The 27,500-nt window shown below is 42.9% G+C and overlaps 1 protein-coding gene across 14 annotated transcripts in view; it reads right to left on the bottom strand.

Annotated features, from left to right (window-relative positions):
• LOC137626304 (uncharacterized) overlaps nt 1-27,500 on the bottom strand; it is a 455,153-nt gene that overhangs the window by 16,866 nt on the left and 410,787 nt on the right. For all 14 annotated transcript variants that reach the window (XM_068357415.1, XM_068357417.1, XM_068357404.1 and 11 more), the window contains one exon: nt 25,031-25,252. In XM_068357415.1, coding sequence (XP_068213516.1) covers nt 25,031-25,252 — 222 coding nt within the window. The remainder of the gene's footprint in view (nt 1-25,030; nt 25,253-27,500) is intronic.

Here is a 27,500-nt window from a genome sequence, read left to right as displayed (position 1 = left end):
CTTCACGGCTAGGGAGAGAAAATCATGAGATGAAGGTCTCGGACTTTCTTTGATGAAGCAAAGACAGTCGACTTCTGCACCTGCTGGGAGAGAACTGGGCCGGGCAGAGAGATCAGCTTGGGCTGTAGCTCCAGGACTAGGGGAAACCAGTTGCTCCAGGCCAACTTGGGAGTCACTAGGACTGCTGTTCCCTTGAAGGTTCTCAGTTTGGCGAGGACTTTCAGCAGAAGGTTGGGTGGAGGGAACAGGTAAATCTTGGACCATCTGTTCCAGTCCAGGGACATGGCGTCCACCGCTTCCGCTTTAGGGTCCTCGTATGGGGCCACGTATAGAGGAAGTTAGTTGTTGTCGCTCGTCGCGAAGAGGTCGATCTGCAGTTCCGGGACTTGACGGGAGATGAAGGAGAATGATCTTGCGTCTAGGGACCATTCCAACTCTATGGGGCTTGTCCTCTATAGAGTGTCCGCCGTCACATTACGGAATCCTTGTAGGTGAACTACAGACAGGTGCCATTTTTTCCTGTCCGCTAGACGGAAAATGGGTAGCATCACCTAGTTGAGTTGGGGCGATCGTGAGCCCTGACGGTTGAGACATCTGACCACAACGGTGCCGTCCAGAGTGAGACGGATGTGAATCGAAGGACGAGGGGACAGTGTCTTCAGAGTGAGAAGAACCGCCATGGCCTCCAAGATGTTCATGTGAAACGTCTTGAATAGGGGAGACCACGTTCCTTGAACTTTTCGCTGGTGGGAGTGACCCCCCATCCTTCTAGCGAGGCATCCGTGCGGATGTTGACCGACGGAGGTGGTAGTTGAAGAAGAACTGATCTTTCCAGGTACTTTGCTTCCGACCACGGCTTGAGGAGTGAGCGAAGCCTGGTTGGCAGGGGTCTCTTGATATCTCTTCGAGCGATGGATGCGTTTTGTCTCCAGACTCCCGATGCATCCTTTAGCTGTGCTCGGAGCACTGGGTCTGTCACTGAAGCGAACTGGAGAGAGCCGAGTACCCTCTCCTGTTGTCGTCTTGAAATCCGTTTGGATTTGAGAAGTCTCTTGACAGATCCGGCTATTTCCTTCCTTTTCTTCAGAGGGATGGAAAGACGGTGTGACTGAAGATTCCAATGGATTCCCAACCATTGAAACTTCTGAGCTGGAGACAGACGAGACTTTTTGGTGTTGATTTTGAAACCCAGATGTTCCAGGAACTGGGTCACCTTTCTGCAAGCACGTAAGCATTCTTCTGGCGATGTCGCCCAGACCAGCCAATCGTCTAGGTAAGCCATCACCTGGACGCCTTGAAGGCGTAGCTGGTGGACGATCGTGTCTGCGAGCTTCGTGAAGATTCTTGGGGCCACTTTGAGCCCGAAGGGCATGGCCCTGAAGGTGTATTTTCTTCTTTGAAGCCTGAATCCTAGGTAGGAGGAAGCTTGATGGTTCATTGGAATGTGCCAGTAGGCATCCGCCAGGTCTATTGAGACCGTGTAACCCTTTGAGGCAGTAGGGCTCTTACATGTTGAAGAGTCAGCATCTAGAATTTGTTGTTCGCAATGAACTTGTTGAGGGGGGACAAGTCCAGAATGACTCTGAGTTTGTCTGAGTCTTTCTTGGAAACACAAAACAGTCTTCCCTGGAACCTGGTGGACTTCACCCTCTTGATCACCTTCTTGTTCAAGAGTTCTAGGACGTATTCTTCCAGGATGGGGGTTGAGGGTTGGAAGAATTGGCGGAAGATTGGGGGTGGTTTTACCCAACTCCACCCTAGTCCCTTCTTGACGATGCTGTGGGCCCAAGGATCGAAGGTCCAACGATCCTGGAAGTGGCGGAGTCTTCCTCCCACCGGAAGCACTTCATTGCTTCTGGTTTCCCGAGGGTTTACTACCTTGGCCGCCTGCTCCCCTTCCTCCTCTCCCTCTAGATGGATGATGAGAGGAGTCTTTGCCGGAGCCTCTACCTCTGGGGCGATAGGTAGTGGACTGCCTTTCATATGCAAGGGTAAAGATTGGTGACTGGGTCACCACCGGCTGAGGGACCAACTGAAAGGTCTGCTGCTGTTGAGCCAAAGCTGGGGAGTAGCGGGAGCCGGAAACCGACGTTTAGCTTGACGCTGTTGGGGTCGGGGCTTGTTGGACTTCTTCTTAGGTTGCGGACCTTCATCCTGAGAAGATTTCCTCTTTCGGGACATGCCCCACTTATTGAGAAGCTTCCTATTCTCAGTGGCAGCTTTGTCCGCATCTCTTTTACCAGATCCACTGGAAAGAGGTATTTGCTCCAGATGTTGGAGGAGTTTCCGGGGTTCGTGTTTTACAGTAGCGTCTGCGAACACGAACTCTCTACAGGCTCTCCGGGCCTTGATGAAGTTGTACAAGTCCTTCATCAAGGTGGCAAGGCGGGACTTAGCGAGTCATATAGTTTCTCTCTTCGGGTGAGGTCCTCCTCTCCCCTAACAAAGTTTTCCTGGCTAAAAATGAGGACCCTCAAAACAGGTGGTCTCCCTGGAAGATTGTTCCACTTCCTCGGGATCCATCCCTGTGTCCAGTTACCACCCTGAAATCCTACTTAAGTAGAACTTCCACCACAACCACAGGGCCCTTATTTATTAGAGAACACGGAGGAACTATTACCCTTAAAGGAATCAGACAACAAATTCTTTATTTTATTAAACAAGCTAATCCTGAATCATTCCCACATGTCCATGATATTCGAGCTGTGGCTACCTAAATTAATTTTTTCCACCATATGAAATTTGATGCTCTCAAAATATACGGGTTGGAAGTCCCCTAAAGTTTTCAAGCGCCACTACCTAAAACCTTTAGAAGCTCTTAGATTTGCCACAGTAGCTGCAGGGAATATAGTTCTTCCTGAAGGTTCTGAGTCCTAATCACCACGTCTTGCCCTATCCTCTTTCCCTCCTGCCTGGCTTACCTATTGTTCCTACCTGTTTTGTTTACCATACACCCTTATGGTGTATCATTTTATTATTCATTGATCAATTTCACTAATTGTTTTTGATTTCACTTGTTCTTGAAATCCCCAAGCTGATTTTATTTTTGTTATGTTAAATCTTTGTTATGGATTTACTTTTGCTTGGTTCTCTCTATCATCCCCTGATGGGATTTTTGTACCATGCTCATATTCATATCTATGATTGAATTTTTACCTTTGCATTTTTGATTACCAAGCTTGATTACCACTATTCATATCTGTTGATTTTTACCTACGGGTTTCATCATTGATTGTTTACCATGTCTATTTATCATTGTCATATACATATTGATCTATTTTTACGGGTTTCCACATCCCTCTTTTTTTATATTAAAACTCATCAGCTATGTTATTTTTGTGTTATTCTCTCCTCAGGTAGTTAGCCATATTGGGTCCCCATTCTCTGGTACGATTTCACTGGGCGGCACGGGTCGGAGCCTAGAAAAGGTATTTTGACGTAGGAAAAATCTATTTCTGGGCGAGCGACCCGTGCCGCCCAGTGAACCCACCCGTCCCTCCCTAATTGGGCCCCAATCTGGGGTGCTATAAGGAGTGACGTCACTGGCGTGGGATCGCTAGTAGTAGTAGGATGTTGAACAGCACCTCGCTGTTCGGGGATATTGACAGGAGATATCTAAATGGTACGAGACCTCTGGTTGTGTAATTCACGCCCCATTATTATACCGACACCTTATTAAGGTGAGCAAGCTGGGTTCAACCTAGCATTCCTATACAAATTTTTCTCTGGTAAATTCATAGCAGTTTTTACCTTAGAAATGATGTAAAAGGAGCATTTCACTAGGCGGCACGGGTTTCTCGCCCATAAATAGATTTTTCCTACGTCAAAATCACTTTATTGGATTGTCACGGCTCAAGGTATCAACTGATCAGATGAGGTACGACTCGCTCTCTCTCTTGCACCAGTACAACTACATTACACAAAATACACAATGCAGTTAAATATATAGTGTAGAACATTTTCCTATAGATGCTAGGTAAGTAAACAATAAAATATCCTACTGTAACATGTTTTTAAAACAATTCTGACACGATCAGTTTCTGATGTCTTAGTGTACAATACTGAAATACTGGTTTGTAAATTATTACTGTAATGTACTGCTTGGAAAAGTATATAGTAAAACACAGTAAAAAATTTGATTTAGAATATGAAATGGTTTACTTTACTTTACATACGAAAAGACTACTTATCACGATAAAGTATTGGATCGTCACGACACAATCAGCTGATCAGATGAGACTCACTCTCTCTCATATCTACATTACAGAAAACATACAGTGCAGAACAATTTACTGTAAATTCTAGGTAAAGTGAACAATAAAATACTCTACTGTAACTTGCATTTTTAAACCAATTCTGCTATGATCTATTTTAATGTCATAATGTACAATACTGTACTGGAATACTCGTCTGTAAATTAGTACTGTAATATACTGCTGTGTAAAGTATACAGTACAACATAGTAAATAAATTTGATTTATATTATGAAATGGTTTACTTTACTATTTATCACAATGAAACATTGCGTACCCATACATCTATGTACGTTCCCGATCTCTCTCCCATATACATCTACAGGTACATTACATAATGCAGTAAAATATATAGTACAGTGCATTATACTGTAAATATTTGATAGAAAAATCAATAATATACCGTAACTTACCTTTTAAACCATTTTCTTGCAGTGACGGAGATATGATGGAAACGAGTTAGCAGATACATGGGATAATTCGCTGACATTGAATAAGTTGTCGTCCCATAAAATGAGCCAATTCTTCAATGATTTATTAAACATACATGCGCAATATTTGCCGCATTCTTACTGCTACTTTTATTTCCACTAAAAAGACTTACCATTTCTTTTCACTACTAGCACTATCGCCTCTAATCTTGTGCTTCATTGCACTACCACTAGCAATCTGCTTATCAGCCATAGTTAACGTTATTGTAATTTACGGTAATGAGGCAAAAATATGGCAGGGGTAATACACACAAACAGCTACAACGATCACAATAGATTCTGAATAATGTGGGTCAGTACGACCGTCTGGGGTGGCAAGCGTCTGGATCGGTACTGAGTCGGGAGTGGCGATAATTTAAAAATTATAACTCCACAGAGTTTGCACATAATTTTTTACTTGCTGTTGTTGTGTTCTTAAATCTGAAAGTTCGCAGCTTAAGGACTGTCTGTACAGTATACATATTGTACAGATCTGTATTACACTATATATTATTTATTAACTACATACTGCACTCTACAATGCAGTATATAAATGTAAGCTACGTGTGCGGTACGTTGTCAAATGTAGTAAATTCGTTTGACAAAAACAGCGAACACTTACAGTATAGTTAAGCTATACTGTAGTGATATAACTGTACAGTAGATATAAATTGCAGTAACATACACCATAGTATCAATGAGTGTTATACAGTACAGTATTATTAGATAGGAACAACAGTGTTTTGTTATATTATAAATGTATGACGACCACTCAGTAAATATGGAATTTTTATTATGAAATTAATTTTCAAATATACTTACCTGGTAGTTAATTATATATAGCTTAAATCCCGCGTTTCGTCGCGCACGGAAGAAATTCAAAATTTCGCGGCAATGGCCGCCATAATAGTAGTTGGTCATACATGAGTGCCATCTCTCATATGTTACCAGAACTATTCCCAACATTCCTCAGAAATTCCATGCCCCTGTTTTCAGAGGGGAGGAGGGAGGGCCCTTTTATATAGGTAACTACCAGGTAAGTATATTTGAAAATTAATTTTATAATAAAAATTCCATTTTTAAATATGTAACTTCCCTGGTAGTTACATATCTATAGCTGATTGACACCATTGGTGGCGGGTAGAAAACCTCATCCCATCGAGAATTTGTATAATTATTAATAGCTACAATTAGTAGTACCAATAATCTACTTACCTAATAAGGAAGCTGGCTTCATAGTTATTCTGCCTCATTTGCCTGCATTCCTTAAGAGAATCAGCGATCCAATCAGGGGGCTGTAAAAGTCTCTGTGGGACTGCCACAAGGTCCTCGACCTTAGCGTGGCTAGACCTCCACCCTTGCTACCCTGGCATAGCCATAGATAATGAATCTGACCACCTACTCCAAAGTTAAAAACACACATCATAAAAAACTGTGGAAGGCTGCAACAACCTTCACAGACAGCCTGTGAACACAAGTACAAGAAAAAAAGGCTAGGGTATCATCAACGGATTTTGAGCGAAGCGAAAAATCTATTTTTGGGTGAGATGGCCATGACGTCCTGATGGAAGGTTCCTTAGGTAGCTTACCAAGGGTATATATGACTACAGTGATATTCCCAGAGAATCAAACCAAAGGTTTCACAGAATTCTAACTTCTGGCGCGAGTACCCTTAAGATTACTCTCAAGGGTATCATATATAATCAGGGGACGTATTCTTGACACGCCACATGGCAATCTGCACCCCGAATAGCCTTTACGCTTCGAGGCAGAATTAGAAGGGTAGCCGCAATAGAGGTTACCCTGGTTCCCCTACTACTTTCGTATCATAACCGCGCCAACTCCCTCTGGCGGTCATTCCTTGTAGCGTTGAGCATGATGCTACAGATACAGTAGTTCAGGGAGGGAAACCGTGAAGATCTTTTCATATTAAAGAAGGGTTGGTCCATCAGGACGTCATGGCCATCTCACCCAAAAATAGATTTTTCGCTTCGCTCAAAATCCGTTTTTTGGGCTCAAGCCATGACGTCCTGATGGCAGCATACCAGAGAATTAATGTATCTGTGGATTTTCATCAGTGCCTTAATCTTGGGACAATATTTCTATGGCCAAAAGGGCTAATTGAGACAAATGACTTTACCGTTATCCGTCATTATCACTAAGCATAACAATGTTAGTGCTTCCTGCCCCCTGCAGGGAAGAGTCATTTTTAGACGTTAGAAAAGGGGCCTCAAGGTAGCATATATTGTATGAACAAACATAAGTATACACTGAGAATACAAACAGTCTCAAGGCTTGTATAAATTGCGGAACCAATATCAGTGTCCTCATCTGTTGTTTGTAAGCATACAATGATATGAGAAATACTTACATGAGTAAGTCAAGGAACTCTGGCATCTTAAACATGCAATTGTTGGGCGAATTAGGATGCAACTGCATTTTAATAGACATTTATTCCTAATAAATGACTACAAGCTAAATGAAGGTAGCATGATAAGGAAATTATACAAGAGACATACACAGAAATTAATGTTCCCTTTTTTGAAAGGGGAAAATTGACGAGTGCCACTCTCAGACCGAAGAAAAGCTCTTTTAACAAGACTTTTTTTTTTTTTAATTTCTGTACATGAAATAGTCTAACAACACTGTGTACTATGTACACACGGCACTAGTGGTATCCGTATAATTTCACACCTGAGATTCTGAACAGATTTGGTGTTCTAATTGCAACACCTATTCAAAGGGAGGTCAAACGAAAAATGCTGACCCCTTCTCCTTTTAATTGATAGTCCCAATCAATTTACTGTTCATCGCAGAGCTAGACGACAGGGTCCAAAATAGCACCTGCCGCCACCACATAATGCTTCAATCCATAGACTTGCTTAGCATAGTGTCTGTAAGACACACTGGACGACCTCCGATCAGTAAATGAGCGAAGAGGCTGAAGTCCACACACTGAAAGGTTCAGTGATGAAGCAACTTTTCTCGGATCTTTATCTGCAGGAGTACTGTCAGAATCTGCTCCGCGAATAAGGTAGGTGAGCTTCGCCCTTAGTTATAGGTAGTTTGATCCAAAGTTTTCTCCTGTAAAGAGCTGTTTCTCCTGAAGTCTGAAGTTCTATGAAGATAGACCTTAGACATTCTAGCAGACCTAGAGAGACATCTTCCTTCAGAGGGCAGATTCTCCAAGAACCCCACCTCTTAGTGGGTAGGTCGTCCTTAGTGAGAAAGGTTGGATCAGGAAAGAGATGCAGTTCTCCCACATAATGTGGCCCTCATCCCCAGATAGGGCCCCCATTTCACTAACTCTAGCCTCAGAGGCTATAGCGAACCGAAAAATAACCTTTTAGGTTAGATCCTTGAGGGAACAATCCTCATTGTTCACAGGTGAGGCATAATGTAGGACCTTGTCCAAAAACCATGAGATGGGCTTTAGTGGCGCTACAGGCCTAAGCCTGCACATGTTTTTGGAATCTTATTAAAGATTTAATTCGTCAGATCCATTTAAAGGGCATATAGAAGAGGTCTAGTCGGGGCTGACTTGCACATAGATACTGCTCCATGGATCCAAAGATCCAATCAAGTGACCTCTCTCGCAAAGTCGGCCCTACCCTTGGTGCTTACTCAAGGGTTTATATGGGGACAAGGCCGAAGACCTAGACTTCTCATAGTATCCAAGGATACACTGCCTCCTTTCTCAAAGGCCATCGTGCTGTTGGCCGCCAGACCTTGAATATAGAGGTGGACAGAGAAGGACAGGCAGAAGATCATGAGATTGCTTTCGGTCCCTATTGCTTTACAAGGCAACTTACTTTTCCCAAGAAGATTCGTATTGTCTTCTAGTTGACTAGACTTGTATTCTTCAAGGAATCCTATTTTGCCTTTGAGATCCCAGTCTTTTTCCTAACCGTTAAGGGCAAGGAATTCGTAAAATGAAGGGATCAGGTGTACTGTGCTAAATCGAAGGCAGAAAACTTCTGAACCTCCTGGATAATCCTAGGTGCATAACTAGGACCAGCCTCAGCCTCAGTTCCTTCATTACAGGGAACGGGGTGTTCTTGGGCTACCTGGGAGCCAACAGAGCCCCTCTTCCCTGGAAGGGTCTCAGCATTTAGAGGGCCTTCCGGAGGAAATTTGATTGGCTGAACAGGAATTTCTAAGTCCATCACTTCTATTCTAGAGACATGATATCTGTTACCTCCACTAAAGGATCCTCGTATGGGGCTATATATCGAGATAGTATCTTGATGACGCTCGAGATGAAGAGAACGATCTGCAGCTCGGGGACTTGTTCCCATCTGGGAGGGAATGGGTCTGCGTCCGTGTACCATTCCAACTCTATTGGGTTGAACCCGAGAAGAGCATCCGCTGTCACCTTGCAGATCATTTAAAACGAGCTGCTGATAGGCGCCATTTCCTTAAGGAAGGGATGGCTAACATTCCCTAATGAAATGAGATGTCCCTTATCCTCGACAGTTTCGACGCCTCATTATGGCTTCGATGCCCCAGATCAGCCTGAGGTGGTCTGATCTATGTGGAGAGAGTTTCTCCAACCATTACAGGGCTAAAATGGCCTATGGGCCTGTGGCCTTTGGTCATTGTAGGGTAAGCAAAGAGGGAATGACCATCATTTATCCTATTAGATCTCTTCGAGCGTTTGATGCGTATCTTCTCCAGCCTCTTAACGCATCTTACAACTGTGCACATAGCACTGGGTCTGTCATTATCGTAAACTGGAGAGAGTTCAAAACTCCTCCCTGTTAGCGTCATGGAATCCTGACTGATTGCAATAGTCTCTTGACAGACCTTGCGATCTCCTTTTACATCCCCAAGGGAAAGGAGCGTTAGGGTGACCAAAGGTTTCAATGATATTTTAAAAACATTGAAACCCCTGAGCTGGAGAGAATTGAGACTTCTTGAAGTTATTTTGCATCCCCGATGTTCCGGGGCCGGATCATCTCCATGGATGCTCATAGACAGTCGTTTCGGGCACTGCCCACCCCAGCCTGTCGTCCAGGGCCATTGTTGCCTGAACTCTTTCTAGGCTTGGTTTCACTTGACTGTGTCTGCTAATTCCGTGAAGATCCTAGGACTGAATCTAGTCCGACGAGAATCTTGTCTAGGATATATGTTATCTTCTGTAACTTGGATCCTAGGTAGGAGGGGAGGGGGTGACTGACTGGAAGTTGCCGATAGACATCTGTCAGGTCTGGCCAGACTGTCAACACCACTTACTGAATAAGGTCCTTATGTTAAGAAGGATTAACATTCTGAACGTGCTGTTTTATTGGAACTTGTTGAGTGGCGCCAAGTCCAGAATGACTCAGAGTTTTCTTGAGTCCTTCACGTGAACACTAAACAGCCTTCCTTGGAAATCGATGGACTCTACTTTCCTTACCACTAGTATGCTCTAGAGCTCTAAGGTACACCCTTCCAGGGGATTTGGAATGTAGGAAGAGTTGAGGAAAGGATGGTGGAAGTATGTCCATTTCCATTCTAGTCTCATCTTGGTTAGGCCTTGGACCCAAGGATCAAAGGTCCAGCGATCCGGGAGGAACTTCCCTCCTACCAGAAGCGTCTGTTTGCTTCGCATGATCAGAAGGTGTACACATCTGACCGTCTGTGGAACAACGGTCATTGTAACTGTGGGATGCTGTTGATCATCCCAAGGAGAACTAAGAAACCTTCCCGTCCTCCTTTCAGGTCATACCTGACTGTTTGTCTATATCAGCTTCTCAGTGTTTTACTGTAATAGAAGATTCCTTTCTATTGTATAAAGCTTAGGATAAGTACGTTGGAAAAGAATAGGAGAGACACAAACGTGTGAATCTTTCCAGCCAACTGCTGCTGCCCTCCTAATTACTGATTCTAAGGCATCCCCTTTTTAAGAAGGGCCCGATGGAAGATTCTAGCCCATAAGGATAGAGTAGCGTAAGCAGCGCCTACATCCAGGGAATTAATAATGAGAATCAAAGAGGCTGATGAAGAGTCAGCGTAAGGAAAAAAGGGGGGAGGAAGTGTATCTCCCAAATCAGGTAGGTCTCAGCAAGAGATTGTGCTCAGAAGCACAGCGTACTGGAAAACCATTCTATTGTATGGTTATGTACCAAAGATTTCAGTCTGTGATATGGTCCTATACTACAGATGTACAGGGTATTGTATACACCTATATAACTGGCAAATTACCGTCAAGGCTAGTACTTGGGGGTAAGTTAACTGGCACAGTACTTCAGTACCGATATGGCTAGCAGTTCTCCGGCATGTCAGCGACTTGTTGGCTGCTGACAGAAGTCACACCATCCTAGCCAGTATTCGATGTGACTGGGTAGTGGTGAAAACTATACGCATAGTCAGCAGCCCTCTGAACCATTAGCGACCCCTCGGCTCTCAGTGGCGGAGTCAGATGTGACAGTGAATCAATGACTGCCGTCGTTGTTATCACTACAAGGTGTGGCCTGATTGTAATGTCTCTGCCTGGTGTTTGCCAGTCGGGGGTTCGAGTCTTGCTCAGATTCATTAGTGCCGTTAGTATCTGCAACCTTACCATCCTTGTGAGGTAAGGTTGGGGGGTTTGGGGGAGCTTGAAGACCTTAATACATTTAAAAGGAACACTAAATTGCCAGTTATCGCAATGAATAAGTGAAATCTTCGGTTCAATTCCCGTAGAGTTTCCGAATTTTTGCAAGTTTGCAACTGAACCGCATTTTTGTAATAACTTCTGAAACCAAACCAACCGTAGTTCGACAGCTTGAGACTGCCATCGTGTATGCACTGGCAGCGAGAAGGGGGGGGTTACCCCCCATCCTCACCTCCTCTCCTCGAACTGGAGTGGAGAAAGGAGGGATAGGGATGTCCTTTAGGAAGTTGTAAAATAGGTAGGTATGGTTTCGGAGATATTTTAGAAATCTCACACCCAAATGTGTAAAAGTTAAGAGCTGTGTACCAGATTCTATTAACTTGGGTTTTTCGAGACCTTCGACAGTAAGGTCTAGGGATATGGAAATAATATTGCTAGGGGCATGAACCTGCATGTATTATGTCCGTGAAAATACTCACTCTTATAACTGCAAAAGACTGCGATGCATCATCTGGTGTCCCTCCTGTAAGGAAAGGAGAACAGAAATGAGTATTAAATTATCACACTGATAAACAATTTGCAAAAATAATTTTTTGACAAAAATAGCTTAGGACAGAAAGCTATAAAGAGATAGTGGGAGACACATACCTGTGTATCCCCTGCAAGCCAATGCTGTTACCTCCCCTCAGTATTAAGATAAGGAAATTCATCCAACTGGGGAATTCCCGGTAAAAAAGGGGGTCGAACACCAAAGCATTGTCCCCCCCTTATACTTAACACTGTGAGGTAAGGAGGACTGATTTCACAATCAGAGTATCGAAGGAATGCCATTCTTTCGATATAGGAGCGGTACCAGCAGAAGCTCGCACAAGGGTACCCAAGATATGTTGATTAGAAAAGATAAAAGACATATATTTGTGTATCCCAACCAATCTATTTGCTGTGACCTCCCTTATAATATTAAATCAGGGAGTTTCCTGATCAGGGAAACTCAGGGATAAGTGCTCTCTCCTTTAAGGGTTAGAGGTGTCACACCACCAGCCCTTTACGAAATTTAATATCGTAGGGTAAACGGAAACTGATTTCAAATCAGAATATTGACGAAATATTATTCTATCAATAAAGGATTGGGTTCAGCAAATACCTGGGCAGGGATACCCAAGAGATATTGGAAATAACTACTAGTATAATATATACGTTAGTTTTCCATCTGCCGTATATACTATACTGCAAATATACTGACTACCTGTATAGACATATACTGTAGTTCAGCCGGCATGTTGCCGGATTAGCTAGCTCTTGCCGGAGCATCTAGCATGCTAGTTAAGAGAGAGAGAGAGAAAGCACGGAGTGAAGGCTTTCTATTACTGTGTGTGTATACAGTAATAGGGATGTAAAAGTCTAATTTTACTGCCTTTCTCCAAAAAGAAGGTTCAAATGGAAGGGGAGAATGTAACATTCAGGCTTCCATCTAGCCATAGTACTATGTATAGACATATACTGTAGTTCAGCCGGCAAGTTGCCGGATTAGCTAGGTCTTGCTGGAAGGGGAGAATGTAACATTCAGGCTTCCATCTAACCACAGTACTATTGCCGGCTTACCACTGTAGGCCAGCCTCCGGCAGCAATAGTACAGTCGGCATGATACCGACTGAGTCAGTACCTATCTGTGCCGGTCTACTGCCGGCCAAAGCAACACGCCGACAACAGAAGTTGTGGCCAGCAGTTCAAGGGAGAACTGGACAACCTTGGAGACAAAAGGGACCTCCCATCCACAGCCGTCATGGCCGCCGGAAGCCATCAGCAGAGGAGAGGGGGTCTGGCCGGCTCCGGCAACCCACCGGCAATGGTAAGGTTGCAGGACGCCGGCTCAGGAAAGACAATGGCTCGGCCATCGTAAAAGAACAGAGGGGGGGGGAAGGGTCCTATATGAGGTATGGGAGGGGCCGGCAATGTTGCCGGACCTACACACCTTGAAGAAACTCTGTTCAGTACCAGCACAACCTGAAGCGGCAGGAGAATCTTCTATTCTCCAGCTTAGGAGGTGCTAATACAGTTAAGGGGATGACAGTCCATGCCGTTCCTCTCAACAAGGGAGAAACAGAGTTCCAATGCCGGTGCCATCCTAGGCCACAAGAGTATGCTACTCTACAGCCTAGGGTCTGCGAGCATAGAACTAGTCTACTAGACCACAGGGAGAAGGTGGCGGCATCATGCAACCACTTCAGGTGTAATCTAGGGAGGGCTAGCCTCCTATGCCGGCAACTCAGCCGGCAGGGGAATGCAATCACCCCGCCGACCGACTGCTGACAAAAGACTAAATACTCTGAGGTTCTGATCGAATCCTAAAACTTTCCGTCTGCTGTTAAGGGAGAGACAGAAAAACTCAGGCTAGTCATGCCTGAATTCGAAATTCAAGGCCGACGCAGAGAGTTGTAGCCTAAGGCTACTCTCAGAGGGAAGAGAGATTACCCATAAATCTCTATTAGAGACTAGTAATGGCTAATATAATTCCCGGAGATATCAATCTCCAATGAATGATAACCGAAACACAAGGGTAACCGGGGAAATGTCGAAAGTATATGTTATCTAGGTTGGGATACCTAGACAAGGCGAGATCTCGGTTACCTAAAATCACCAAAACTCTGACATATACGATCAACACAGAAAAGAGGAAAATTATGCATATGAATATCTTTACAATATAAAATGCCTAAATAGATTTCATAATAACAATTAATGCTATTTAAACTGGGAATGTCGTTCTGCTAACTAAATAACACATGCCTAATGAACGACGGTGCCTATGGCGACACCGGTGACCGTCGTAGATCCAAACACAATAATTACACTAATTTCATTGTGAGGCTGGAACTAAAATACATATTGTAAAGAATAAATACTCAACTTTCTGGATGGAGAAAGAAGCCGTAGAAAGCATAAAGATTCCCTTGAAATCGATCGAAAATGTCAGATCAACAGGGAACACCACCAAAGCGAGTCACTACAAATAAAGGAATGACTGCCAGAGGGAGTTGGCGCGGTTATGATACGATAGTAGTAGGGGAACCAGGGTAACCTCTATTGCGGCTACCCTTCTAATTCTGCCACGTATCCCCCTCGAAGCGTAAAGGCTATTCGGGGTGCAGATTGCCATGTGGCGTGTCAAGAATACGTCCCCTGATTATATATGATACCCTTGAGAGTAATCTTAAGGGCACTCGCGCCAGAAGTTAGAATTCTGTGAAACCTTTGGTTTGATTCTCCGGGAATATCACTGTAGTCATATATACCCTTGGGAAGCTACCTAAGGAACCTTCCATCAGGACGTCATGGCTTGAGCCCAAAAATTATTATTATTATTATTACTAGCCAAGCTACAACCATAGTTGGAAAAGCAAGATGCTATCAGCCCAAGGGCTCCAAAAGGGAAAAATAGCTCTGTGAGGAAAGGAAATAAGGAAATAAATAAATGATGAGAATAAATTAATAATACAGTATATCATTCTAAAAACAGTAACAGCGTCAAAACAGATATGTCCTATATAAACTATTAACAATGTCAAAAACAGATATGTCATATATAAACTATAAAAAGACTCATGTCAGCCTGGTCAACATAAAAACATTTGCTCCAACTTTGAACTTTTGAAGTTCTACTGATTCAACTACCCGATTAGGAAGATCATTCCACAACTTGGTAACAGCTGGAATAAAACTTCTAGAATACTGTGTAGTATTGAGCCTCATGATGGAGAAGGCCTGGCTATTAGAATTAACTGCCTGCCTAGTATTACGAACAGGATAGAATTGTCCAGGGAGATCTGAATGTAAAGGATGGTCAGAGTTATGAAAAATCTTATGCAACATGCATAATGAACTAATTGAACGACGGTGCCAGAGATTAATATCTAGATCAGGAATAAGAAATTTAATAGACTAAGTTTCTGTCCAACAAATTAAGATGAGAATCAGCAGCTGAACACCAGACAGGAGAACAATACTCTAAACAAAGTAGAATGAAAGAATTAAAACACTTCTTCGGAATAGCTTGATCACCAATAATCTTGAAAGACTTTCTCAATAAGCCAATTTTTTGTGCAACTGAAGAAGACACAGACCTAATGTGTTTCTCAAAAGTAAATTTGCTGTCGAGAATCACACCTAAAATTTTAAGAGTCATACAAAGTTAAAGAAACATTATCAATAATGAGATCCGGATGTTGAGGAGCCACTGTCCTTGACCTACTTACAATCATACTTAGGAGTTTTGTTGGGATTCAAGTTCATACCCGATAATTTGCACCATGCACTAAATTTAGCAAAATCTCTATTAAGGGATTCACCAACCCCAGATCTACATTCAGGGGATGGAATTGATGGACAGTGAGTGACTGAGCCATCTGGTTTAAGTAAAGGAGGATCTGTTGCATCTACACCAAAGAGTGCAGATTTAAGGGTAGACCACCATTTATGTTCCTAAGTTGTATCAGAAAGTGTTTCTTTTATGGTTAAATTGTACTCCTTTTCACTTGAGGCATAAACTCTCCGAGCAAAAGCTTGAAGCCGAGTATAGTTGTTCCAGGTCAAATCTGATCTGTTACCCTTCCAAAGGTGATAGGCCTCCTGCTTCTCCAAATAAGCACGTCTACAATCATCATTGAACCACGGTTTGTCCTTCACTCGGTACCTTAGCACACGAGAAGGTATACGCCTATCAATTATGTTGACTAGATTCTCATTCAAAGGGACAACAGGATCTACACTACTATATAATTGTGATCAATTCAAGCACAAAAGATCATGCAAAATCCCATTCCAGTCTGCTTGGGATTTCATATAAATTTTACAAGAGTATGATATATCAGGGACAGGCTGCTTAGTCTTCACTACTAATGAAATCAAGGCATGATCAGATGTCCCAACTAGAGAACCAACCTTACTAGTTATAACGCCAGGGGAGTCAGTGTATAAGAGGTCCAAGCAATTACCAGACCTGTGAGTAGCTTCATTTATGATTTGCTCACAGCCTGATTCAGATGCAAAGTCTATAGCATTTAAGCCATGGCGATCGGTAGGAGAGATAGAACTTAACCACTCCCTATGGTGAGCATTAAAATCACCAACAAAGACAAAAGAAGCTTTTCTATCATCTTCTTGTATCTTAGCCATAATGGTAAGAAGACAATCGAAGACAGAATCATCCATGTCTGGATTCAGGTACAGTATATCGAACACAAATAAAAGTTGTTATGCCTGCCACAAACTTTTATTACCTGAATCTCATGACATCCACATTGATAGAAGGACTTATGAGAAGCAGGGTACTCGGTCCTAATACAACACCGCCATTCCCCTGGTCCTAGGGATGGCATCACGTTTCAACATTATTGGCTTCTTAAAACCAGTTATAAGGAGCTCAGATGAGTGCCTCATATTAGAAACCAAAGTTTCTGAGCACAAAAGAATATCATACTGTCTGGACGCAACTGTAAGGTCTTGGATATTTGCATGAAGACCACTAATATTGCAATACAGAAGACGACATTGACGAAATCTAGGATGTACTGGTTCCAGATTTCGCTCAATGTCTCCAGACAGCATAAGAATTAATAGAAATAAAAAAAAAAAAAAAAGAGATACTTAAAAACTAGATTAACAAGAATTATGACAAAAACAATATATACAGAATTATAAATAAAGTGATTGATGATACCCATAGACTATAGTAAAAAGTCGGAAAAACTGGTCAACATGGAGGAGCCGATACACCATGCAAGGCTAAATACCCACCAGGATAGCCACTTCAACAGGAGGACAGTAAGGATGGTTTTGAGAAGAAAAAGTATCAGAAAAAGGAAAAGACAACCTCTTGATAAACCACCAGGCATCCATGGCCCTTCTATTAAGCCTGCCCAACACACCATTTCAAAAAAACAAGAGGAAGAAAAAAAAAACAATAATAAGATAGAATAGTGTGCCCGAGTGTACCCTCAATCAAGAGAATAAAAAAGGTTATAGGGAAGAGGCAGTAGACTCTTCTCCAACTACGACGCTGGAGGGAACATAAGGACCCAGGGAACAACAATCTTCATACTGTGTCTGGACATCCTTGAGATAACAGTCTGTGAAGATTGATTTACTTTGCCAGAAAGTAGCCTCCAAAATTGACTTCATTGACCTATTGTGCTTGTAAGCCATAGAAGTTGCGACAGCTCTAACCTCATGTGGTTTTACCTTAAGGATAGGGAAAACTTCCTACTTTACAATTCTGGTGAGCTTCCCTTATCAAATCCCAAATGAAAAAAGCCAGGGTATTCTTTGATAAAGGCAAAGAGGGCTTTTTAACTGAGCATCAGAGGTTGTCTGCTTGTCCTCTCAGGTGTTTGGATGCGTGCAGATAAAAATTTTAGAGCTCTCACTGGACAAAGACCTCTCTCCTTTTCCCGTCCAATTAAGTGAGATAGCTCTGGGATGGTAAAAGATCTTGGCCAAGGTCGATAGAGATTCTCGTTTTTGGCGAAAAGCCTAGCTGAAGGGAGCAAACTGCATTGTCTCCATCAAAGCCCATCTTCTTGCCGATGGCTTGTAACTCTCTTATTCTTTTGGCTGTAGCCAATGCAATTAGGAAAAGTCTTTTCTTGGTAAGATCCTTCCAAGATGCCTTGTCCAAGGGTTCAAACCTACTTGAGGGTAAAAAGGCCAGGACTACATCCAGGTTCCACGAGGAGGTTGGATTGTCCTTCCTCTTAGTCGTCTCAAAAGATCTAATGAGATCTGAAAGATCCTTGTTACCTGACACGTCAATGTGTCGGTCACGAAAGATGAGGGCAAGCATGCTGCGGTAACCCTTGATGGTAGGCAAAGCCAGCTTCTCTTTCGTACGCAGATACAACAGAAAATCTGCTATATTGGCTATAGAGGTACTGGTAGAGGAAAGTTTGTTATTCCTGCACCATACTCTAAATATGTCCCACTTGGATTGGTAAACCCTAATAATGGTAATGTTCTGGGGGTATCTACCAGCCACTCCATCATCTCCGCAACCCAAGGACTCATGGACCAAAATGGAGCTATCAGGGTCATGCGGACGTTGGGCGATTCCCTGAATTTTCTCAGGACTCTGTCCAGGATCTTGAATGGAGGAAAAGCGTACACATTTAGACCCTCCCAGTTCAGAAGAAAAGCGTCCACTGCAGCTGTTTCCTGGTCTGGGACTGGAGAGCAAAATAACGGCAACCTCTTTGTTATTTGTGTGGCGAAGAGGTCTATCGAGAGTTGACCCCACAACATCCACAGGCTGGTGCACACCTCATGATGCAGGGTCCACTCTGTAGTTAGAACTTGCCTTCTTCTGCTGAGCAGATCCGCCCTGATGTTTTTTTCCCCTTCTATGAAGCGAGTAATCAGGGTTATGTTCCTCGCTTTTGCCCAGAGAAGTAGATCTCTCGCAGCCTCGTAAAGTGAGGCCGAATGAGTGCCTCCCTGCTTTTTTATGTAAGCCAACGCAGTGGTGTTGTCTCCGTTGATCTGAACCAATCTTCCTCAGACATCCTTCTGAAAGTGAGTGAGAGCTAGGTGAATGGCCACTAGCTCTTTGATATTTATGTGCCATGTCCTCTGAGAGACTACCCACAGACCCCTGTTCGAGAATCGTATGCGTCAAACAAGGATGAAATCGATCTCTTTAGTTCAGACAGATCAGACACTTGATGCACTGAACCGTGTACTGATCGCTGCGAGGGATCGTCAAACTAGTCAGGTGACCACCAGGGGAAAGTCCTTGCAACATTTCCGGCGCGCCTTGTGAGCGATCTGTACCGATTCTCATCCCCAGATAAATGATATTCTGTGAGGGTGTTAGTTGAGATTTGGCCAGGTTTACCATCAGACCTAACTGTTGCGTTAAGGACATTGTCATTTGAAGAGCCTCCAGACACTTTACTTGTGATTCTGCTCTGAGTAGCCAGTCGTCCAGGTACAATGAAAGTCCTTACTCCCTTTAGGTGAAGCCAGCGAGCCACGTTGGACATCCCCCGGGTAAAAACGTAGGGAGCCGTGCTCAGTCCACAATAGAGTGCTTTGAACTGATAAATGGTCTTGAGGAACACGAACCTTAGAAATTTTCTGTGGTACGGGTGTATCGGGATATGGAAATACGCGTCCTGCAGATCCAATGACACCATCCAGTCTCCCTGACTCGTGCCTGCAAGGACTGACGCTGAAGTTTCCATGGCAAAATTTACTTTGCTGACAAACTTGTTCAATGGACTGACGTCCAGAACAGGTCTCCATCCCCCCGGAGCTTTTCGGTACTAGGAAAAGTCTGATGTAAAAACCCCTCCGAGGAGGTGTCCTCTACCACTTCTATGGCTGATTTTGACAGCATAAGTTTCACTTGCTCTTGAAGAGCTGTTGCCTTGTTCCCTGAGTGGGTTGTTGTCAACTCTAAGGGTATCGACGTCATGGGAGGCATTCTCAGGAAGGGAATCTTGTATCCCTCCTTGAGGACATTGATCGTCCAGATGTCCAGCCCCCTTTGGCTCCACTCTCGCCAAAAGTGGGAAAGCCTGGCTCCCACAAGTGTCTGGAGATTGCATGTCTCACTTTCTTGATTTGGTTTGCTCTCTTAGGAATCTGCGAGCTTGACCTCCCGCCACAATCCTCTGAGTTCCCCTTAAAGGGGCTCTCCCACGAAAGGGCTGACGAGTGGGAGGAGCCTCCTTTTGTTTCCTTGCTAAAAAGCTAGCTTGGAGGACTTTCTTAGCAGTCCTAGAGATAAGATCTTGCGTAGCCTGTTGTGCCAGAGCTGCCGACAAATCTTTCACTAAGTCCGGAGGGAAAAGATGATTACCCAATGGAGCAAATAAAAGTTCAGATCTCTGAACAAGGGAAAAACCTGAAGATAAGAAGGAACAAAGCATAGCCCTCTTTTTAAGAACTCCTGCCGTGAAAAGGGCGGAAAGTTCGATGGAGCCATCCCTCATGGCCTTATCCAGACAGGCAATCAGATGCATCTGATCCTTGTTCTTAGGGTCTGTGGCCTCTGCGAGAGCTCCGAGAGTCCAGTCCATAAGGCTGAAGACTTCTATTGTCCTAAAAATTCCCTTCAGCAGATGGTCCATTTCAGAATTGGACCACAATCTTTGACTTGCTCATGGCTGACCTGCGTGAGGAGTCAACAAGTCTGGAGAAGTCTCCCTGGGTGGAGGCAGGCACTCCCAAACCGAGAACTTCCCCAGTCGAATACCACACACTAGAACTGGAGGTCATTCTAGTTGGAGGAAAAGAAAAGGAGGCCTTCCCTAGATCCTTCCTCTTGGACGTCCATTGGTTGAGAGTTGAGAAAGCTCTCTTAACCGATCTAGCAAGAACCATCTTCTTGAAGGAGGATGTTTTTCGGGGTCTGCCCTTCAAAAACTGAGTGGGCTTGCTCTGAGGCATAGGTCGAGTAAAGTCCTCTGGATATAGAGATGTTAAAACTGTCAATAGCTTTTTAATGTCAGCTGCCTGCAGCGAATCCTGAGATTCGTCCTCTAAAACTTCGGCTAAAGGAACATCGATCTTCTGAGTCGAATGGGTAGGAGACAAAACCGCGTCATCCTGTCGGTTATCGTCTTCCATAAAGAACTCATCCTGTCCTGATGGAACATCGTAAAGGATACCATCCAATTGTGAAGAAGCATCATGTTTATGTTCTGCAAGTCTTGAGGGAGAGACAGGTTCCAGTACTTCCAGCATAAGTCCATCATGCTGTAAGGAAGCATCAACATCGTGACCACCATGCTGCGAGGGCAAGTCCTGCTCGCGTGCGTCCAGCGTGCGTTCAGCATGCTGTATGTCAACAGCGTGACACGAAAGAGCGTTAGCTGCGCGTTCAGAGAGTCGCGAAGGAGAGACAACCACTTGTCTATCATGCAGCAAGGACAAGTCCTGACTGCATGAGCCCAGCATGCGTCCAGATTGCTGCATGCGTCCATGTAGCCGTGAGGTTCCAGCGTGCTGCATGCGTCCCGCATGCTGTATGTTTACAGCGTGATGCGAAGAAGCGTTAGTATTGCATCCAGCAAGTCGCGAAGGGGAGACAACTGTTTGTCTATCATGCTGTGGGGACAAATCCTGACTGCATGCGTCCAGCATACGTCCAGACTGCTGCATGCGTCCAGCATACGTCCAGACTGCTGCATGCGTCCAGGTTACTGTAAGCTTGCAGCGTGCTGCATGCGTCCAGCATGCCGCGAGGGAGAACCTTGCCGCCTCCCGAAACGCAAACAGATCGCTACGAGGAAGCGTCCATGAGATCTGCAGCTCACGTGCATTCTTGCCACGAGAGCGCGCTCGGAACTATGATGTACGCGATTCTGACGCGGAGGAGCGTCCTGCTCGCGTGTGTACAGTATGCGTTCAGCTCGTGTGCATCCAGCATGCTGCATGCGTTAAGCATGCTTAGAGGGAGCGTCAAAATCGCTGTGAGGGAGCGTCCATGAGCGCTGCAGCTCGCGTGCGTTCTTGCCGCGAGAGCGCGTTGGAACTATGACGTTCGCAAACCTGACGCGGGAAGCGGCCCGCTCGCATGCGTCCAGCATATGTCCTGCATGCTGTGAGGGAGTGACAAGATCTATGCCGCCTCCCAAAAACGCGTCCAGATCGCTGTAAGGGGGCGATCTCGACGCTCGGTCCCATGACGAGCAACTCTCTTGTCTAGTGGGAAGGGAAAACTTAAAATGCCAGCCTCGCGTCAACCAACGGCGAGGAAAACACTTTTACCTCGCCTTTCCAATGGCAAGGGTGAGCGTACTGGGATACATCAACAGGATCGCTCGATGGGACATTCGTTCGCTGATCAAGGTCTAACATCTCCCTTCGCCTTTCCTTCTCCCAGGGGTTGGGGAGCGTGGAAGAGGTCCCGGGCTAGGAGTATGACGGACACGAACGAACGCACCCTCCACTGCACTGCGTCATTTTACATGTCACTGAACACTAGCACTTTTAACTATTTCACATTAGATCTTAATGGAACTTAACGTTACGAGAGATATACTCTTTCGCCAAGGGCTAGAAAGAAGATACAATAGGTTGTATGATTAATATTAGTATTCTCAAAAACGAAATATTAAATAATGATACTGTACTAGTATTGTGAAACAATAACGATCGTCAAGAGAACAACGTAGCGTAAAATGACTGTACTGCACTGCGTCATTTTACGTGCCACTGAACACTAGCACTTTTAACTATTTCACATTAGATCTTAATAGAGCTTCCTGTTACGAGAGATATACTCTTTCGCCAAGGGCTAGAAAAAAATACAATAGGTTATATGATTAATATTAGTATTCTCAAAAGCGAAATATTAAATAATGATACCAGTATTGTGAAACAATAACGATTGTCAAGTACTACATAGTGTAAATTGACTGTACGCTCGTGAAATCTCTATAAAAATCGAAAGTTAACTAAAGGATATATACTAATAGGACAAATATATACTTAAAAATAATATATTTCCCTACATTATAAAAATTAAAATAGTTATGCTTAGTAAGTTAATGTTTTAAACATTTCTTACAATAAAAAGAAAATAATTCACATATTGCAAGTCATACTAAGTAGATCACGTCACAGGATTGTGGCGTCATCGCCATGGCGGACTGATTTCCTTCAAGGCATTCAGATCTCACTTAAGAGTTTACGTCACATAATTGTGACGTTATAATGTCTTTATGTTTAAATGTTTTTCCTTCCATTATATCTGTAGGAGTTGATCGTTAGTTAATAAAGTAGGGGTAAAAAATTCCTTGATCCTATCCATTTCAATCTTACAAACATAGAAAAGAATACAAATACACACAAGCCCTCTGCTACATACTGTGTGGGAATCAAGAGCTGCTTGAAAGCCGGTCTAGCCCTACACACAAAGTTTAACAACAGAGGAGCCATCTTGAAAAACAAGTTAAATTAAACTGTCCAAGTTGGACCAACAAAAAACTAACTTATTTCGTGTGAAAAGGAAAATCGAATATCTTCAATAGTTGAAAGGCAGCGAAAGCCATTAACAATAATCAGACTAAAGATACTTCACCAAATTGTAGAATAAATTGATATATCAGCGAAACGAATTTCCTAGGTGTTGACTCGATCAACGGCAGGGAATTTCTGAGGAATGTTGGGAATAGTTCTGGTAACCTATGAGAGATGGCGCTCATGTATGACCACCTACTGTCATGGAGGCGATTTCCGCGAAATTTTGAATTTCTGCCGTGCGCGCGACAAAACGCGGGATTTAAGCTATATATATGTAACTACCAGGGAAGTTACATATTTAAAATTATATTTAACGGTCAGGGCAACGACTACGTACTGTAGTGTTACATACTGCATTATGTAGTGTACATTTGTACACATGCACTGTACACTGTATTTTTAATTATAAGCAACTTATACTGTGTTATAAACCAAATAAAAACAATACTATTGTAGTACTTGAGTGTGTTAATCATCCGCTCGGACACCTGATCATAAGCAATGGGCAGTGACTTGTTAGGTTAGAAGTTATCCCACCTTAGGGCATCAAACACACGCGAATTTGCACCTCTATCGGTTACCTAACTCTTGCGAAGAATGAGGTCTGAATGTATTCGATGATAACAGTAAGAAAGTTATTCAGCCTAAAACTGATTCCCAAAGATCAAGACTTAGGTAGGATGAATAAATATATGACGTGATAATATTCATATGTAAAGAAGAGATAATATACTAAACCTAAGCACTTATCAAACAACGTGTAAAAAGTCGAAATTGAACTGGAGCCACACTGAAAAATACTAACGATTCCAGGATACACAAGTCCAAAACTAAGAACTGCAACTTACAGCTCTGTAAACAATATGAACACCAGAGTTAATAATCAATAGAAATAAAGAAAAGAACAGCCTTTTCAAAAATAAACCGTTCCCATGTAGTCGTGAAAAACACATGGCGAGTGAAAAACTCAAAGTATACAACACATGAAAACAAAAAATTCACCAACTGTACTTGAATTAAAGATTGAGGAAGATGCCTAATCGGTTTGGTACTGTACCCATGCAGAAAAGAATATCCAAACATGTTAGCCAACGAATTTAAAAGATGGTAGTCAAGCGCATATTTGCGACTAGGTAGCTTTAGCTCCAGTAGCACTGTCGATTCTCGGTGATGTGTCATTGTGTATCAAACGTATTTCTGCATAAGAGATGATGTGATGAATTCAATAGAGCCTGAATTCATAGGGCTTCGTTATGTTCATTAAGTCTGTCCAGTGCACGTTGATACACTGTCCCTGGAGCAGGGAGAACAATATTTCTTTGGTATTTTCTTGTCATATTGGATACCCTGTTCTAGCCTTTCACAGTAAAAGTTCTTGGAGACCGCACAGCACATTAATCCATAGAAAAGAAAATATACTATGTGAGGAGTCAAATTACATGAATAAAAACAAACAATATAAAAGACTAATATTATATTCATACATACATACATATACCAAGGCACTTCCCCCAATTTTGGGGGGTAGCCAACATCAACAAAAGAATCATCTTAAAAAAAACAAAAAAACAAAAACGAAAGTAACCTGCATGTTGAGAATAAACTTTTTTCATGAAGCGTGAATGACAAAACAAGACAAGAAGTTAACTGGGCTATTAAATTAAGAAATTAAGAAAACTTTGATAAGAAATAGATCTTGCTCTTACCTCTAAATCTTTCCAAGTCTTATCAAACTGGTTGCTAAGAACTGAAAACTTTTCAGCTAAAGTGTTGATGGTTTTGTCAACTGTTGCTTTGCCCCTTTTCATTATATTATTATAGCCTATTTCTTTCATTTTATTCACAACGTTGACAATAACTCTGTTCATTTTGGAAACTGTGTTTTGTCCAACAGCAGCAATGTTTCTTGGATGATGTAACTCTTTCACCTTTAAAAGAAACATCAATTAAAATAGTAATAGCAAATCACAGTCTCAAAGAATTGAATGTTAAATAATACCCACTTCTCACAGTTATTTGTGCATTCTTTTTGGAAGAGGTTACATGGGAAAAAATGTTTTTGTTTCATTGTATACACCATCATAAAGTCTTCTGAAATATATCATTCAATATCATTTCCAATCTCAGTTTCAACCTGGTAGTAATTTCTAAATCTGTATTGTTACTCAAGTTATATATAGAATAAGAGGACAAAATTGACAGAATTTGTTTTTTCATAAGCAAACCATAGTTTATAGGTGTTACCTATATATGTTATATTTTATTTCTTAGCAATTTAATTGCTCTTATATTATCATAAGCCTAAATAACTTTAACATACTAGAGATAAAGTAAGTTATTTCCGGTTGAGTAAAAATGATGTTAGAATTTGTATAAAATTTCTAATAATTTAATTACTTATTCTTCAATGAAAAAAATAGAAAAAAGAACAACAAATGGTGGCATGCCTATAGATATTTTACTAAAACACTCTCCTCCCCTTCATTTATTAAGCCAATCAACGAAAACTTAGAATTCAGCCAAATTCCCAAAAAATTTTTAGATCTAAAATCCAACCAAATTTTCTTCATACTATATATAATTACCTAAAATGTTTCAATCTATATAAAATTCCCGCCCCCATATTTTGTTATATATTTCTGAATTCCACCATCATTTACAGGTACTGTAGTTCACAGATCTGGGGAAATTTCCTCTATCAGTAACACTGATTACATTAGTAACAATGATAGCTGTAGAAATGATGACAGACAAGATTTGTTTGATTTTTTTCTTGTATCTTTCATTATTTTCTCAATTATCATGTCTACAAAATATTATTTTAATTTCCCAAATATGACAATTTCCAGGTAAATTGTATTTTTCCTAATATACTTACCACTTCCCATTGTGACTACCGACCAGAGATTTCCCTCCCCACAGGCCCCCACCCCTGATCCCCCAGACACCCTTGCACCTGTGAGATCTGGCCTCCCTTTGTTTCCTGGAATGTCCCAAGGGTATGCTAGGCTTAGCCTTCTATGTCAACAACAAGCCATTATCCTCTAGTCTTGGGAAAAAGTGTCATATGATACAAAGGGTCTATAGAGGGGAAGGATTGGGGGATGGGCAGTTACCCTATTTGAACGTGGTATGTATGTTAGGAAAAATACAATTTACCTAGAAATCGTCATTTGTTCCGACACGAACACTTCCTATGCCCCATCGTAGAAGCTTCAGAATTAGGAGGCAGGCAAATAGACTCTGAGGAGAGGCTAGGAATTGCAGGTGAAAGGGGGGGGGGAAGCCTGTCTGGGAATAGTAAAATATAAAGGGTGATTAATGGAGGAATGAAAAGGTAACAACTCATCAAAGTGTCAACTTCTTTTCGGAGGATCCCTGGAGGACTTAGGGGATATGGTCCGAGACTCTCTAACCCTCAATACACTGACCGGTCTACTGCATGTTGCTGCCTTTACACCCTCTACTGGGCGGCTAAGACGTGTTGTGTTGATCCAGGGGGACGAGGGGATAGGGTCCGAGACGCTCTATCCCTCATTACCTCATCCGGAACTGTCGCAAGTAGCCGCCCTTAGATATTATTCTGGGCAATTATGACAGGACCGAGCTTGAACCCTTCCCGGGACTTGAGGGAGCAGTCTTGAAGGTAGTGGACCGTAAAAGCCGACTGTCCCAACCATACACCTGCCCTCAGCACCTGGCTGACTACCATGTTTTTCTCAAAGTCCAAAGAGGTGTCAATGCCCAGGATGTCATGGGGATTGACGGACCTAGGGGAGACTTCCCCTTCGCCAGGTATGCCCTTCGGATCGTCTCCTGGAGCCAGAAGGAGATCGTATTCTTCGATACCACCTTTTTCACTCTACCTGTCGTCACGGACGATCTCTTGATAGCCGGCTGGAGGGCGGAGGTCCAAGAAAAGTATTTCCTCACCTCCCTCACTGGGCATAATAGAAGGTCCTCCGAGACATTTGTCCTGGTGATGGCGGTGATGGAGAACTCGTTGAAGCAAGGGTCATCTATGGCCAGGTTCTGTGGTTTTGCCAGGAAGGAGAGGACGAACCTGAGGCACAGCTCATTCCACCCGTGAGAGTAGGAGACATCCGCTGAGTGCCCGTAGAGCACGTCTATCCTTTTGGCCGAGGAAAGAGTGAGAAGGAACACCATTTTTAGGGT

The sequence above is a fragment of the Palaemon carinicauda genome, chromosome 2 (assembly GCF_036898095.1).
Source record: "Palaemon carinicauda isolate YSFRI2023 chromosome 2, ASM3689809v2, whole genome shotgun sequence".
NCBI classification, from domain to species: Eukaryota; Metazoa; Arthropoda; class Malacostraca; order Decapoda; family Palaemonidae; genus Palaemon; species Palaemon carinicauda.
The sequence above is the reverse complement of the archived record's forward strand: the minus strand, read 5'-3'. Positions and strand labels throughout refer to the sequence as shown.